Below are 14,605 nucleotides of genomic sequence, written 5' to 3'. Positions count from 1 at the left end.
CTTAAATTAAAAATTCCTAAATAATTTAAAACCTAGTAATTAATTTAACCTCTTGTTATTTCATTTGTTAGACTTAGAAGGGATCCAACTTGGTTGAAAGTGAGCAATGTCGTTCGCAGTGGCATTGTGTACAACGTCGTCGTTCTTCCCTTCCCGTTTTGAAATTCGCAATCCAAAGCAGCTTCAGCTTCCACCTCTCCTTTCAATGTCACTGTCGTCGAAGCTACCGTTGCATTTCTCCGGCAATGCCATATTCAACCGCAACCACCCAACCATGTTCAAAATTCGAGCCTCAAACTCTTCATCCAAACTCGTCTTATTGAGCTCCACTATCGTCGTCACAACAGCGGTAGCGAATCGCGTGCTCTACAAATTGGCCCTTGTTCCCATGAAAGAGTACCCCTTTTTTCTCGCTCAGTTCATAACTTTTGGGTAATTGCATTTATTTGCTGTTTTCACTCTTGGAGAATTGTTTGATTATTTGTTTTTTTTTTTCAGTGCGTTGAATAATAATAATAATTGTGGTTTTGTGTAACTACGTAGGTATGTTGTTATATATTTCTCGATCTTGTATTTCCGGTACCGGGCGAGAATTGTGACCGATGAGATGCTGGCAATTCCGAAATTGCGTTTTGTGGCCATTGGGTTTCTAGAAGCCTTGGGCTTGGTTTCCGGAATGTCAGCTGCAGGTACTCACTGTGATTTAGGATGTGTTGGGTAAAATTAGCTTATGAGCTAGCGGAAACTGACAAGCTAGCCGAAGCATATAAGCAAGCTGAAAAGCTGGAAACTTATAAGCTAGAAGCTAGTCAAAGGAGCTTATAAGCTCCCCGAATGCCTTACCAAACACACCGGTGTTTTAATTTTTAATAGTTTAATTTTCATATACTAAGAGTTTAAAGATTTTTACACGTTCAATCAAGCAGAAATCATCTTAGATGTGACTATTTTTTAAATAAATATTATAAAACTCGGCAAGTTGACTACGATACATGTCTATCTGTGTATAGATGACAGTGTAAAAATCTTTTAGACTATCAGTGCATGAAAACTAAATTATTTTTAAAATGCAATACTTGTTTATTTAAGTGATTAAAAACATTTAATAGTGTGTATTAAATGTTCCTTAGTTAGTGTCCTTAGAGCACTCCTTGATAAGATATCCCATTGGGGTTGTCTTAATTGTGTTTCTAAATAAATAATATGTTAGGTTTTATAGTGTTAGATAATCAGCAATTATAAAAGTGTGAAATGAAAAAAAAATATGAAGTTTGAAATGTTTCTAGAGGAAAGAACAAAAGCAGAGGTTGCAATTTGTGTGGTGTGTACCTTGAAAGTGAGTGAAATTCAAAATCTTTCCATTCCACTCCATTTTCACTCTGCTCTCAATTTTCCACTAAGCATACCTTAAGTGTTGGCTTTTGGTGTTTCTGAACTGAATGTTAATTACCTTCTGCAGCCGTACTTCCTGGACCAGTCATACCCATATTGAATCAGGTATCTTAGATATTTTGAGCTGCCCTTGTCATCAAACGATGAGAGAGGGTGACGAACAAAAATACATGCTTGTCTTTATTTAAAACAATATACATCTGCCCTTTATTTTATACATCTGCGGGGTTTACTTTATTTTCAGGTTTGCATTTGTCATACATTTGGCAAGGTCTTATTTTAGAAAATCTGCTTTCATTTTACATGATACGGATGGCATGCTATACAGCAGTGCCTGAGATTTGAGAATTTGATTGAAATGCTGTGGCATTGATTGGGTTTAGTCAGTGGTCTTTGAGCGGCATGATAGTTTTTGTAATATATTCAGAATTAGGGACCTTATAGCATTCATCTATTTTTTTTACTCAGCGAAAATAATATTGTATTATATGTTAATCAGTACAAGTTGTACTGTTAAAATTACAACATTGGACCAAATTTAGCAGGACTATGGTTCCCTAATACAGAATATCTAAATTGAATTAGGAAACCATAATTCAGACAGTTTGCTTGGCCCACAGCTACCCAAAATACATATAGAGTCCCCCCCTAATCACATAAATGCCTCATTCATATTGTTGGACCAGTGATGAAACGACACGTCAAAGTCTTTATTCGGATATTTTTGCCAAGTCCAGCAAAGAAAAACTGCATCCTCTAGTATCTTACTACCATTAAAACTGTCCTGTTCAAAAACAATGTTATTTTGATGCTGCCAAATACTCCAGGTCAAGGAGATCCACCAGCATTTCCAAATCTGAGAACTAGAGCCATTTTGATTCCAAACCACATGCTGGAGGAAATGCATTCTTGGGATTTGTGGAAATGGTCCTGAAGTGTTTGTCCATGATACTAATTCCCACCAGAGTGGCATTATGTTGTTGCAGCTAAAGAAGAGATGTGTTGCATCCTCATCTTTATATTTGCAGAATGGACATGTGGGATCATTTATTTCCACATTTTTCCTGTGCAGGTTCATTTTTGTTGGTAATCTGTCCCTAAGTAGTCTCCACGCGAAGAACACAGCTTTTCTAGGAGCCTTGACCTTCCACAACTCAGTAAAAACACCATCCTGATTTTCATTAGTTTGGGCTGACATAAGCTTCTTGTACCCGCTCCCTGCTGTATAGACACCCGATGCATCTTCCTTTCAAATCCACTTGTCTTCTCGATCCGGGTGGATGCTGATACCTTCTAGATCTTCTAAGAACTTTACAGCCATCTCCATCTCATCATCGAAAAGTTGCCTTCTCCATTTAAAGTCCCATTCCCAACCTGTAGCTGTGAAGTTGCCCATCATTTTTATGAGATGTTGTTGCTGTTTGGAAATGGAGAAAAGTGTGGGGTATTTCAACTTAAATGGTACTCCATCCTCCTTCCATCCATCCTCCCAAAATTTGGCCTTTTCTCCACACCCCACTTTCCATTTTATCCCTTTATTGAAAATGCTGTCATCTGCACCTGAAGGATCTATGATCCTTCCACCATGTTGATACTCTACTGCCCCTTGTTGCTTCCTCCAAATTTCTCCAATCGCCATATTTTGAGTCCAATATTCTAGCCCATAATTCTTCTTTGTTATGGAAAAAGCTTCATTTCCACTTTCCAAGGAGTGCATAGTTAAAGTTCCTTAAGTCCCTGATCCCTAGTCCACCTTTCTCCTTTGGTAGGCACACCGACTCCCACTTTACCCATGCTATCTTCTTCTCCTCCACACCTCTACCCCACAGAAATTGTCTCTGAATCCACACCAATTTGTCCATAATTTTTTTTGGAGCCCTAAAAAAAGATAAAAAATATATAGGAATAGAATTTAGGACAGAGTTTATGAGTGTTACCCTTCCCCCAAAAGATAATAGCTTTTGCTTCCATTTTGTCAATTTTCTCTCACATTTCTTGACTATAGGATCCCATGTGTCAGACCGCCTTGGATTTGCCCCAATCGGGAGGCCCAGATATAGAAATGGTATGACCAATAACTCGCAATTTAAATACCTAGCAGCATCCACCTTCCAACTCTCTAACATCCCAATTGTCCCAAAACTACTCTTTGAGAAATTAATTTTGAGGCCTGAGACAAGTTCGAAGCTTCTCAAAATCACCTTGATCGCTTTAACATTTTCCATGGATGCTTTCCCAAAAAAGAGTGTATCATCCCAATTGTCCCAACCTCATTTCTGCATATTGTAATATAGCATTGATCTATAATATAAACGTGCTAATTTATTGGCAAGAAATCAGAGAGTTTTGACTTTTATCAACCTGTAGCATCATGGAAACTAAGACTATTTTGCTTCTCATTACTCACCAAAGGTGTGCTAAAACTCTAAAGTCTTAACTTTTCTTTCAAAAATATTTTGATAGAACTAGCGTCATCCGTAAACATGCATTATTTTTAGTTTGGTCTTGGCTAAAAGTTGGAGAGAAAGGCTTCAATACATCATTTAACCACTGTTCTACCAATCTTGTGGAGGCCTTTGGTTAAATGGTATCTGTATTGGTGTCCTTTTGGTGGGCTATGTTGGGGTTGTTGATATTTCTGTTTTTGGAAGGTGGCACCTTCGTGCCTTGTAATTGTTACCTTCAGTACCTCTGGTACTGTTTAGTATATTAATAATATTCATAATTTTTCCTTCCAAAAAAAAATGTAGTCCATCCTTTTGTCATCTCCAAGCTGGTGGATAATACAATTTTCCTCTCTTGGTCCTGGATGAGGGGGTGGGAAAAGGATTTTACTGTTCCTTTTCAACAATGGTCTTCATCTATGGCTTTAGCTTTTAAGTAGTGTTTGTGATGTTGGGATGGGATGTATTGTTTTTGTTGGGATGTTAGATACTTTTAATTGCTTTCTGACTCAGGAGACCCTACCTCCTATGGTTTCTTGTAGTACCTCTGGTAATATGTATCTTTTATTATCTAATTAATATAATTTTGGCCGTTCAAAAAAAAAAAACGGATTGAGGCTGCTCTGTCTCTCACTATGATAGCATCATACCTAAGCCTTTTCATTGTCATATTTATCATAGCATGTAGCAGTTACTCCTAAAGTATAGGAGGCTTGTTATTTTAAAACATATTCAGTATGTTCTAATGGCATGGCTGCATTTGTGGTTTGTGCTGTTTGCCTGTCCTTTTATTAAAAGGATTTAAGAAAAGGAAAGAGAGAAAATTTCTAACTTCAGAAAATGGAGTTTTTGGTGTTCACCAATTCAACTGAAAACAGAAACGAGGAATCCTCACGATGAGAGAGAAACACCTTAGAGAGAGAGAGAGAAACACTTCAGAGAGAGAGAGGGAGAGAGAGAGACACACCTTAGAGAAATAGTGTCTGAGAGAGGGAGAGCACGTGAAATAGAGAGACAGAGAGATATTCTGAGAGAACGAGAGTTTGCGAGAGATCGATCATGTGACAACAGAAGATTATGCAGACGTAGCAGGGAGAGGGGGAGAGACAAAGATAGGAGAAACGAGGAATCCTCACGTCGTCGGAGCAATTCCAGAAAGTTGCGATATGAAGAAACAAATGGAAGATCGAAGGGGGGAACCAGGAACACAAACGACAAGACGAGGAATACTGGAACAAGAAAGTGAATGATGACAGACCTGATAGAAAGGAAGAATGGACAAAGGTGATCAGTAGGAGGGAAGCAAAGATAGTAAAGAAGATTTCTTCACAGAACAGAACAACCCATAACCTTTCGTCCAATCATCCCAACTGGAGAGATAAGGAGGATATTACATCCTTTTACTTCACTAACTTCACAGACGACGCTAATGAAGTGCGGCTTTGGGAGAAGTTTAAGACTTGGGGTGATGTGTGTGAAGTTTTCATCGCCAAACGTCGCAACAAGGAGGGCAGAAGGTTTGGTTTCGTGAGGTTCAAGGGTGTCTCGGATGTAAAGATTCTGGAGACGCACCTGGATAATATTTTCATAAACGATCACAAGCTGTTCGTCAATCTTCCCAAGTTCACAAGGCTAGCGTCGAAGTTTCAGACGCATACAAGAGTAGATAAAGGGGGGAAGCAAAACAAAGAAGCTGTCAAGGATCTTCAGGCTACTAACAGTCCTCGGGTGAGATCATACGTGGAGGTGGTGGTTCAGAAAGGAGGTTCAGGAGGAACGATGACCGGTGCAGGTGGTATTCCAACAATTACCATCGAACCCACTAAAGGTCGTGATTTCTGGTGTGAAGGGGCTTGGGTTGGTAGGTTGAAGAAACCGATGAAGCTGGAGAAAATGGAGGACTACATATCGTGGGAACTGGGATATAACATCAGCACCAGATTCCTCGGAGACGACATGGTCCTTCTAATTGGCCTTTCAGAGGATAAAGCCCAACAACTTATCAACTCAGAGATGAACGGTGGCAATACCCTTTTCTATTCCCTCGAGAGATGGCGATCGGGTTACAGGTCATCTAATCGGGTTGTGTGGCTTCAATTATGGGGCTTTCCGATTGAAGCATGGAAAGTGGACCATATGAAGCAGGTCGTCTCAACTATTGGAGACGTTATAGAGGCTGATGAAGACACCGACGACCGGCGACGACTGGACCGCACACGCTTGCTGGTTCGAACTCCTCTGCTGTCGGCGATCATCAAGGAAGTGAAGGTTCATTGTGGGGAAGAAGATTACAGGGTGTGGTTGGTGGAGGAGGTAGGTGACGATGGGGATGCGTGGAGAACCAGAACGTCCATGTCCGAAGAGTGGACGGAGGAGATCACGTCGGAGGAGGAAGGTGTCGTGGCGGAAGACAACGACGACGACACATCCTTCTCCTATTCTCCAGAGTTGTCCGCCACCAACAACAAGTTCCCTTCGAACCACCAGTCAAACGAATTACCCAGCGGTTCTTGCGGACAATCTCGGAATCGTTTTGACCCAGTGGACAATAACCTAGCTTCTGATGCATGCAGACAAAGTGCAGGCGGCGCAGTGACACACCTTCAGGACTCTACTTTGGCAAAGGTTGACCAAGGGATTGCTTGTGCAGAGAAGAAGCAGGGAAATATTTCCTCAGAGGTCATAACCTCGGACCCTGTTACAGTCGGGCCTCGAAAGTCTGAGGAAGATCAATGCGGAAAGTTTTCAAATTCTGAAGAAGCAGCAGGAAATCCGTTTAACACTCAAATGGCATATAAGACATGTGCAACGGATAGGGGGTATTGTCACGACATAGGCCACATTCAGGTTCAAAAGGATATTGGGCCAAGTTCCATTTCGGGCCCAATAAAGAAATTGGAGGAGTGCAAAAAGAAAAAACAAATAATATTGACCCAGCCATCAAACAGGAATGTGGACTGGTTCCCTAAAGTTTATGCTAGGCAAAGACACGGCCCATCAAAAGGCTGCCTTCTTATGCCTGTAGTTGAAGAAAACACATCGTTAATGGAGGACAAGGCTGTACCTGGTTCAAAGGATCCCCTTTTTAAAGGCCCAAACAGTAGTAATATGGTGGAGATGAAGGAGATTAACAATGTGGATGGAAATTCTCTTGAAGAATTCGAAGAGGCCAACCAGCAGTGGATTCTTGCGAAATCCTTAGGCCTCCATCATGAATCAGATCAGGAAGGTATTCACAGTTTCAAGACCATGGAGATTCGGGATAGGAAAGAGGCATTGCAGCTGGGAAACAAGAATATTCATAGATGAATATCATGTCCTATAATATTAGAGGGCTGGGTAGAGGTCTCAAATGGGCTTCTATCAGGAGTTTGGTAGGGAAGTTTCATGTTGATCTCTTGTGTCTTCAAGAAACCAAAAAGGAATCTCTGGACAAAGCTTCATGTCAATTCCTATGGGGACAAAGTGATCTGGCTTGGGAATGGCAGCCTGCTATAAATGCTGTTGGGGGATTATTATGCATATGGGATAATAATAAATTTCAGGTTGATTTTCGATGCTCAGATAAAGACTACATTATGTTGGGTGGAGTTTGGTTGCCTCAAATGCAAAGAGTAGTAGTTATTAATCTTTATGCTCCTTGTGACACTGCTAGAAAAAGGCAGTTATGGCAGAACCTCAACAATAGAAAATCTCAGCCCCTAGATTCCTGCTGGTGTTTGGTTGGGGACTTCAATTGCATCAGATACTCTTCAGAAAGAATGGGGATTAATAATAGCAATACAAACACTCAAATCATAGAAGAATTTAATGATTGGCTCGCTGATATGGAGGTGGAGGACATTCCTTGTATGGGTAAACCTTTTACTTGGGTAAGGCCTAATGGGACTTGTAAAAGTAAGCTTGACAGGATTCTGATTTCGGATGATTGGCTTGATTTATGGCCTGATAGCTCTCAATTCAACCTTGAGAGAAACTATTCTGATCATTGCCCTATTTTACTTCAATCCAAAACCATTGACTGGGGCCCTAAGCCTTTTAAGGTCTTTGATGGTTGGTTAAAGACCAAGGAATTCCAGCAAGTGGTGAAAGAATGCTGGTCTGATTATCAGCCCTTGGGATTGGGGGTTTTGCCTTAAAAACCAAGCTCAAGAATCTTAAACACAGGCTGAAAAGGTGGAGTAAGGAGAATTCAGCAGATATTAATATTCAGATAAAGCAGTTGCAACAGAGTATGAATGAGTTGGAGAACTCTATGCCCTCTCAGCCCTCGGAGCATCAAATCAAACAGCTGAAGGATCTTCAATCTCAGCTATGGGAAAAGGCTAGTCTCCATGAGTCTATCTTGAGACAGAAAGCTAGAAGTAGATGGGTTAAAGAGGGGGATTGCAACAGTTTATATTTTCACAAATTAATAAATTATAGTAGGAGGAGAAATGCGATCAGGGGGTTGTTCATTGATGGTGTTTGGGTTGAAGATCCTTCCCTGGTCAAGGCAGAGGTTCTGCAGCATTTTCAATATAGATTTCATGAACCTCATCACCAAAGACCCAACCTGGATGGAGTCCACTTCAGTGTCCTATCTGTTTCTCAAAAGGATAGCATGGTAGAGCCTTTTAAAGAAGAGATCACTTGTGCCGTGTGGAGCTGTGGCAATGACAAAAGCCCTGGGCCTGATGGGCTTAACTTCAGATTTATTAAGCATTTCTGGCAGGAGCTTAAACCTGATTTTCTGAGATTTTTTGATGAATTCTTTGTTAATGCTTCCTTCCCCAAAGGCAGTAGCTCCTCCTTTATTGCCCTCATCCCTAAAGTGAAAGATCCCCAAGCTATCAACGATTTCAGGCCTATATCCCTTATTGGCTGCACTTATAAAATTATTGCCAAAGTGTTGGCTAATAGGCTGAAAAAAGTCATGCCTCATCTTGTAGATGAAAGGCAGACAACATTTATACAGGGTAGACAATTGCTTCATGGAGTTCTGGTGGCTAATGAAGTGATTGAGGAGGCTAGAAGATCTAAGAAGCCTTGTATGGTATTTAAGGTGGACTTTGAGAAGGCCTATGATTCTGTATCTTGGCAATTTCTCATTTATATGATGAAGAGAATGGGGTTCCATGAGAGAGATGGATTAGGTGGATAAGGGCCTGCATTAATTCGGCTTCCATTTCTATTCTTGTTAATGGCAGCCCAACTTCAGAATTTAACCCCCAAAGAGGATTGAGACAAGGTGACCCTTTGGCACCTTTTCTCTTTGATTTAGTGGCTGAGGGATTGACAGGGCTGATGAGAGAAGCAGTTTCCCAAAATAGCTTCAGAAGTTTTCTGGTGGGGAAGAACAAAGTTTCTGTGAATGTTCTTCAATATGCTGATGACACTGTTTTTTGGAGAAGCTTCCATGGAAAACGTCAAAGCAGTGAAGGCCATTCTTAGAAGCTTTGAGATGGTTTCTGGGCTGAGGATCAACTTTGCTAAGAGCCAGTTTGGTGCTGTTGGTCAATCTGCGGTTTGGTGCAGCTCTGCTGCTACTTATCTCAATTGTTCATTACTGCAACTTCCCTTCTGCTATTTAGGAATTCCAGTGGGAGCTAATCCTAGAAGGAGGGTGGTATGGGATCCTGTCATAAGGAAGTTTGAGGCTAAGCTGAGCACATGGAATCAGAGATATATCTCTATGGCTGGTAGGATCACACTTATCAATGCTGTCCTAACAGCACTACCTTTATTTTTCCTGTCTTTTTACAGGGTTCCCTCAGCTATCACTCATAGGATTTCTACTATTCAAAGACAATTCCTTTGGGGGGGGAAGCCAGAAGGAAGGAAGATTGCTTGGATCTCTTGGAGTCAGTGCTGCACTCCTAAACATAGGGGAGGGTTGGGGATCAAAGATATTCAAATTCTCAACAAGGATCTTTTGTTCAAATGAAAGTGGATGATGTTCCACCAACCAGACCAACTTTGGACCAGAATTTTGAACTCTAAGTACAATGGTTGGAGGGGATTGGATCATGGACCTCGAAAGCAGCATTTTTCTACTTGGTGGGCTGACTTAAGGGTCATCTCTCAACAACAGAATGTGACCAGTGCTGCTAACCAAATCTGGTGGAAGTTGGGGAGAGGTGACAAATTCCTTTTTTGGGAAGATCCTTAGGGTGATGAGGGAGTTCCTCTCAAGGACCAATTCCCTGAATTATTCAGAATCTCTTCCCAAAGAGATCTAAGGGTGGCAGAGGTGGGATCTTGGACAGAGAATGGGTGGGTTTGGAACATGGCTTGGAGAAGACACCTGTTTGATAATGAGGTGCAGCTAGCTTCTAAATTCATTGATCACATCCATGAAATCAGGTTAAACAACAACTTCAACGACACCTGGGTTTGGAGAGCTGAATCTACTGGGATTATCTCAACTAAATCTGCATACCAAGTTATTAAATCTGAGCTGGATGATGAAGGTCAGCACCTGGGATTCAAGAAACTTTGGGAGATCAAAGTCCCTCCTAAAGCCCTATCTTTTGTTTGGAGGTTATTATGGGATAGACTTCCCACGAAGGACAATTTGATCAAGAGGCAAATTCAGGTTGAAGATGATCTATGTCCCTTCTGTCATAGTCAATCTGAAACCGCATCCCACTTGTTTTTCACTTGTGGCAAAATTATGCCTTTGTGGTGGGAATTCCTATCTTGGGTAAAGGAAGACAAGGTGTTTCACTGCAGGCCAATGGATAATTTTCTCCAGCATTATTCCTCAGCAGCTTCAAAGGTTTCTAACACAAGAAGGACAATGTGGTGGATAGCAGTTACAAATTCAATTTGGAGGCTCAGGAATGATATTATTTTCCAGAATCAAACCGTTGATATCACTAGGCTGACAGATAGCACTCTGTTCCTATTATGGACTTGGTTGAGGGGTTGGGAAAGGAATTTCCAGATTCCTTATTACTGTTGGTCTTCAAATATGTCTATAGCTTTTAGCTAAAGTTTTTGTTAGTAGGGTATTCAATTGTGTAGGGCGCTGTATCTCCTGATCTCTCAGGACTCCCATTTGTATTATGTAGTACCTCTGGTACTTTTATTCTATATTATAAATTATCTTTGCCTTCCAAAAAAAAAAACTGAAAACAGTTACATCTCTAGTATTTATACTAGGACCAAACAATTATTACAGTTAACAATAGTAACTGTCAACTATCCTAAGGTTAGTTGAAGTCAACTAACATAGCTAACTGTAGTTACAACAGAATAGAGTGTAATTCTACTCATCTACTCTAATATATTCTAACCAAGAAGGAAGCAAATGACAGTAGTGATGTAAAATCTGTAGCACCTTCCCTCATTCATCACTGATGGCTATTCATGACTTATGCATCTGCGGAAACTTTATTATTACTGATGTTATTAGCATTGGGTGAATTTAGTGATATGACCCTCATGATAGTATTGTTATACTACAAACATTTTTTTTATATAATATTTTGCTTTTTACATTTCATACAACCTGTGTTGTCATTATTAGTAACAGTCAAGCATCTCTAAATGGTGCCATTAAGTGCAATTAATTGGGAAAATTGCATTACTTTTGAAATTTAAGGTACTTAATGGCAAACATTATTGTGCAGATCCAGATCACTTGAAACCTGACATTTTTTAATGGGATGACACTGACTGCAGCTTATTATATGCATAATCATAGTAGTGTTTTTGTTGACCAGTGTGCTAGTTATTTTAATGCATCATTATATGTAGTATTAATTTCTCAACTGTTTATGAATTTGTTTTTTTTTGCAGACTTTTTTGGTTTGGCAGCTAATGTTTTCTACTCTTCTCTTGAGAAGAAGATACTCAATCAATCAATTGGTTGGGTGCTTACTTGTAGCTGTTGGTGTTGTGGTGGCTATTACAAGGTAATTTGACTTTATAATATGGAGAAATTCAATACCTATCACTCTCCATATCCATTTTCTCATGTTGAGTTCTCTAATTAGGTCAGATGCCTATGTGAATCAAGTATTCCCAAAAATGTGTAGTGAATGAGCTTTGACAAAAGATATTGACGTGAAAATATCAGACTTAAATTTTAATCTCCATTCCCAATTCAAAAAATGAGTGACTAGTCATTATATTCCCCTAAGTAGACATGTTTTTGTTTTTTATCAGCCAAAATAATTATATATTTATATTAAGAAAGTACCAGAGGTACTGAAAGTGTACATGAGTAAGATACAAGTGTGACAAATTTGAAATCAGCCCGCTTAGTTGTCCACCCCAGGTTGGGGCACACAGCAGGCTCAATTACAAGTGATTGCCCTGCACACCTAATGACTACTACATCTAAAACCTTGAGTCAGATTTGATGACCACTGATTGTAGTGAGTGGTGAAATCCTTCTCTAAGTTTTTCATCCACGTCCATACCAAAAACAGTGCGTCCTCCATCAATCTGTTTGCATTGAAATTGCTATTGGAAAAAACTATGTCATTTCTGTGCTTCCATATGCTCCAAGTCAGTGCTATCCACCATCCTTTCCATCTAGATGCTGCCATTCCTTCCACAATATAAGACGCATGCTGAATAAAATGTTGTCTTGGGTGGATAGGGAAAACATGTGCCAAATTCACCCAAGACAATGACTCCCACCAAACTGAAATTATTTTCCAGCAATGAAAAAACAGATGTGACGCGCTCTCTTCCACACTTCCACAAAAGGGACATGTGAAATCCTGCAAGTCAATTTGCTTCTTCCTCAGGTTTTCTCTCGTCGGTAGCCTATCCATGAGTAATCTCCAAGCAAACACAGCCGCTTTAGATGGAACCTTGAGCTTCCACAACTCCTTGAACTCTTCCCCCTGAACCTCCGTAGGTACATGCTGTCTAAGCACCTTGTAGGCGCTCTTAGCTGAGTACTGACCAGTTGGGTCAGAATCCCACACCCACTGGTCAGCGGTTGTAGGTCTAGTTCTGGTTCCCTCCAGCTCTTTGAATAAAAGAAACTGCCATCTCTATCTCATTATCAAAGAATGATCTTCGCCACTTAAAGTCCCACTCCCAACCATATTCTTTGTGATTTCCCATGTTCTGAATTAATTGGTTTTGCTGTTCCGATATGGTGTATAGTCGAGGATACTTCTCCAATAATTTATTCCCACCTCCTGTCCATGAATCCTCCCAGAATTTTGCTTGATTTCCACACCCAACCTGCCATGTTATTGAGTTGTTCAAAAGCTGCCCCTGCTATGTATGTTGACACACTTTCTTCAAATCCCTCCACCATATAGATTCTTTAGCAGCTCTCAGATCTTCATTTAGACCTCTCCAGCCACCATACTTTGAATTAATTAACCTTACCCACAATTCCCCCGGACTTTGAAATAATTTCCACTTCCATTTATCCATAAGTGCCACGTTAAAAGATGTGATGTTTTTAACCCCCAAGCCTCCTTCCTCCTTTGGCAAGCACACCGCTTCCTACTTCACCCAAGCAATTTTATTTTGGTCGGATGCACCACCCCATAAAAAGTTTCTCTGAAGTCTCACTAGCTTTTTCACCACCTTTTTGGGACCCTGAAAAAAGAGAAAAAATAAATAGGCAAGGACGTTAGCACTGAATTTATAAGTGTCACTCTCCCCCCAAAAGACAAATGTCTTTGTTTCCATCTCTCTAATTTTCTCTCATATTTGGTGATGATAGGGTCCCACGTTTGGCATCTTCTCGGATTGGCCCCAATAGGGATACCAAGATATGAGAAAGGAAAGGCCATCAAGCTACAATGCAAGTAATTGGCTGCCTCGCTTATCCATTCCTTTGACACACCGAACACCCCACAACTGCTTTTAGCAAAATTAATCTTTAATCCCGATGCAAGCTCGAAAGCCCTTAAAATCGCTTTAACAACTCTAACATTCTCCATAGTTGCCTCCCTAAAAAATATAGTATCGTCTGCATACTGAAGGAGGCTGATTTCCACATTATCTGAGCCTGATAGAAATCCCTTGAATAGCCTTTTCTCCATAGCATTGGTCATAAGGCCATTAAGACCTTCAGCAACAATGTTAAATAACAAAGGTGATAGAGGATCTCCCTGCCTAAGTCCTCTTTGAGGCACGAACTCAGATGAAGGGCTGCCGTTAACAAGGACTGATACCGATGCTGATTCTAGACAGCCATGTATCCAATGAATCCACTTAGCACAAAAACCCATTCTTGTCATCATGTACTTAAGGAAATCCCACGACACTGAGTCATACGCCTTCTCATAATCAACTTTGAAGATAATACATGACTTTTGACCTCTTTTGGCTTCTTCCACTACTTCATTTGCTATTAGCACACTGTGAAGCATGTGCCTGCCTTCTATGAATGCTGATTGTCGCTCGCTTATGATGGAGTGCATAACCTTCTTCAATCTATTTGCCAAAATCTTAGCCAATATCTTGTAGGTACATCCTATCAGTGAGATAGGCCTGTACTCGTTCAACACTTGAGGATCTACTACCTTTGGAATTAAAGCTATGAATGATGCATTAAGGCCCCTTGGTACCACTCCATTTACATGAAATTCATCTAGGAATCTTAGGAAATCAGGTTTGATTATATCCCAAAAAAGCTTGATGAATTTAAAATTTAGACCGTTCGGACCCGGACTCTTATCACTACCACAACTCCATACCGCCCTCCTAACCTCCTCCTCATTAAAACGCTCCACCAGCATTTGATTTTGCTGGAAATCGATGGACTGGAAATGAATATCGTCAAGTCTTGGTCTTGCCTGATC

At 40.4% G+C, this 14,605-nt stretch overlaps 1 protein-coding gene across 2 annotated transcripts in view; it reads left to right on the top strand.

Moving 5' to 3' along the window:
• Positions 1 to 59: 59 nt before the first annotated feature.
• Positions 60 to 14,605, top strand: part of LOC100802761 (protein CLT2, chloroplastic) — a 30,228-nt gene continuing 15,682 nt past the window's right edge. For both annotated transcript variants that reach the window (XR_413841.4, XM_003522725.5), the window contains exons 1-4: positions 60 to 432; positions 544 to 689; positions 1,460 to 1,497; positions 11,622 to 11,737. Coding sequence is in view for 1 of the 2 variants with exons in the window: in XM_003522725.5 (XP_003522773.1) it covers positions 107 to 432; positions 544 to 689; positions 1,460 to 1,497; positions 11,622 to 11,737 (626 nt within the window). In the remaining variant the exon portion in view is untranslated. The remainder of the gene's footprint in view (positions 433 to 543; positions 690 to 1,459; positions 1,498 to 11,621; positions 11,738 to 14,605) is intronic.

This window comes from Glycine max, chromosome 4 (assembly GCF_000004515.6).
Source record: "Glycine max cultivar Williams 82 chromosome 4, Glycine_max_v4.0, whole genome shotgun sequence".
NCBI lineage: Eukaryota > Viridiplantae > Streptophyta > Magnoliopsida > Fabales > Fabaceae > Glycine > Glycine max.
The sequence above is the reverse complement of the archived record's forward strand: the minus strand, read 5'-3'. Positions and strand labels throughout refer to the sequence as shown.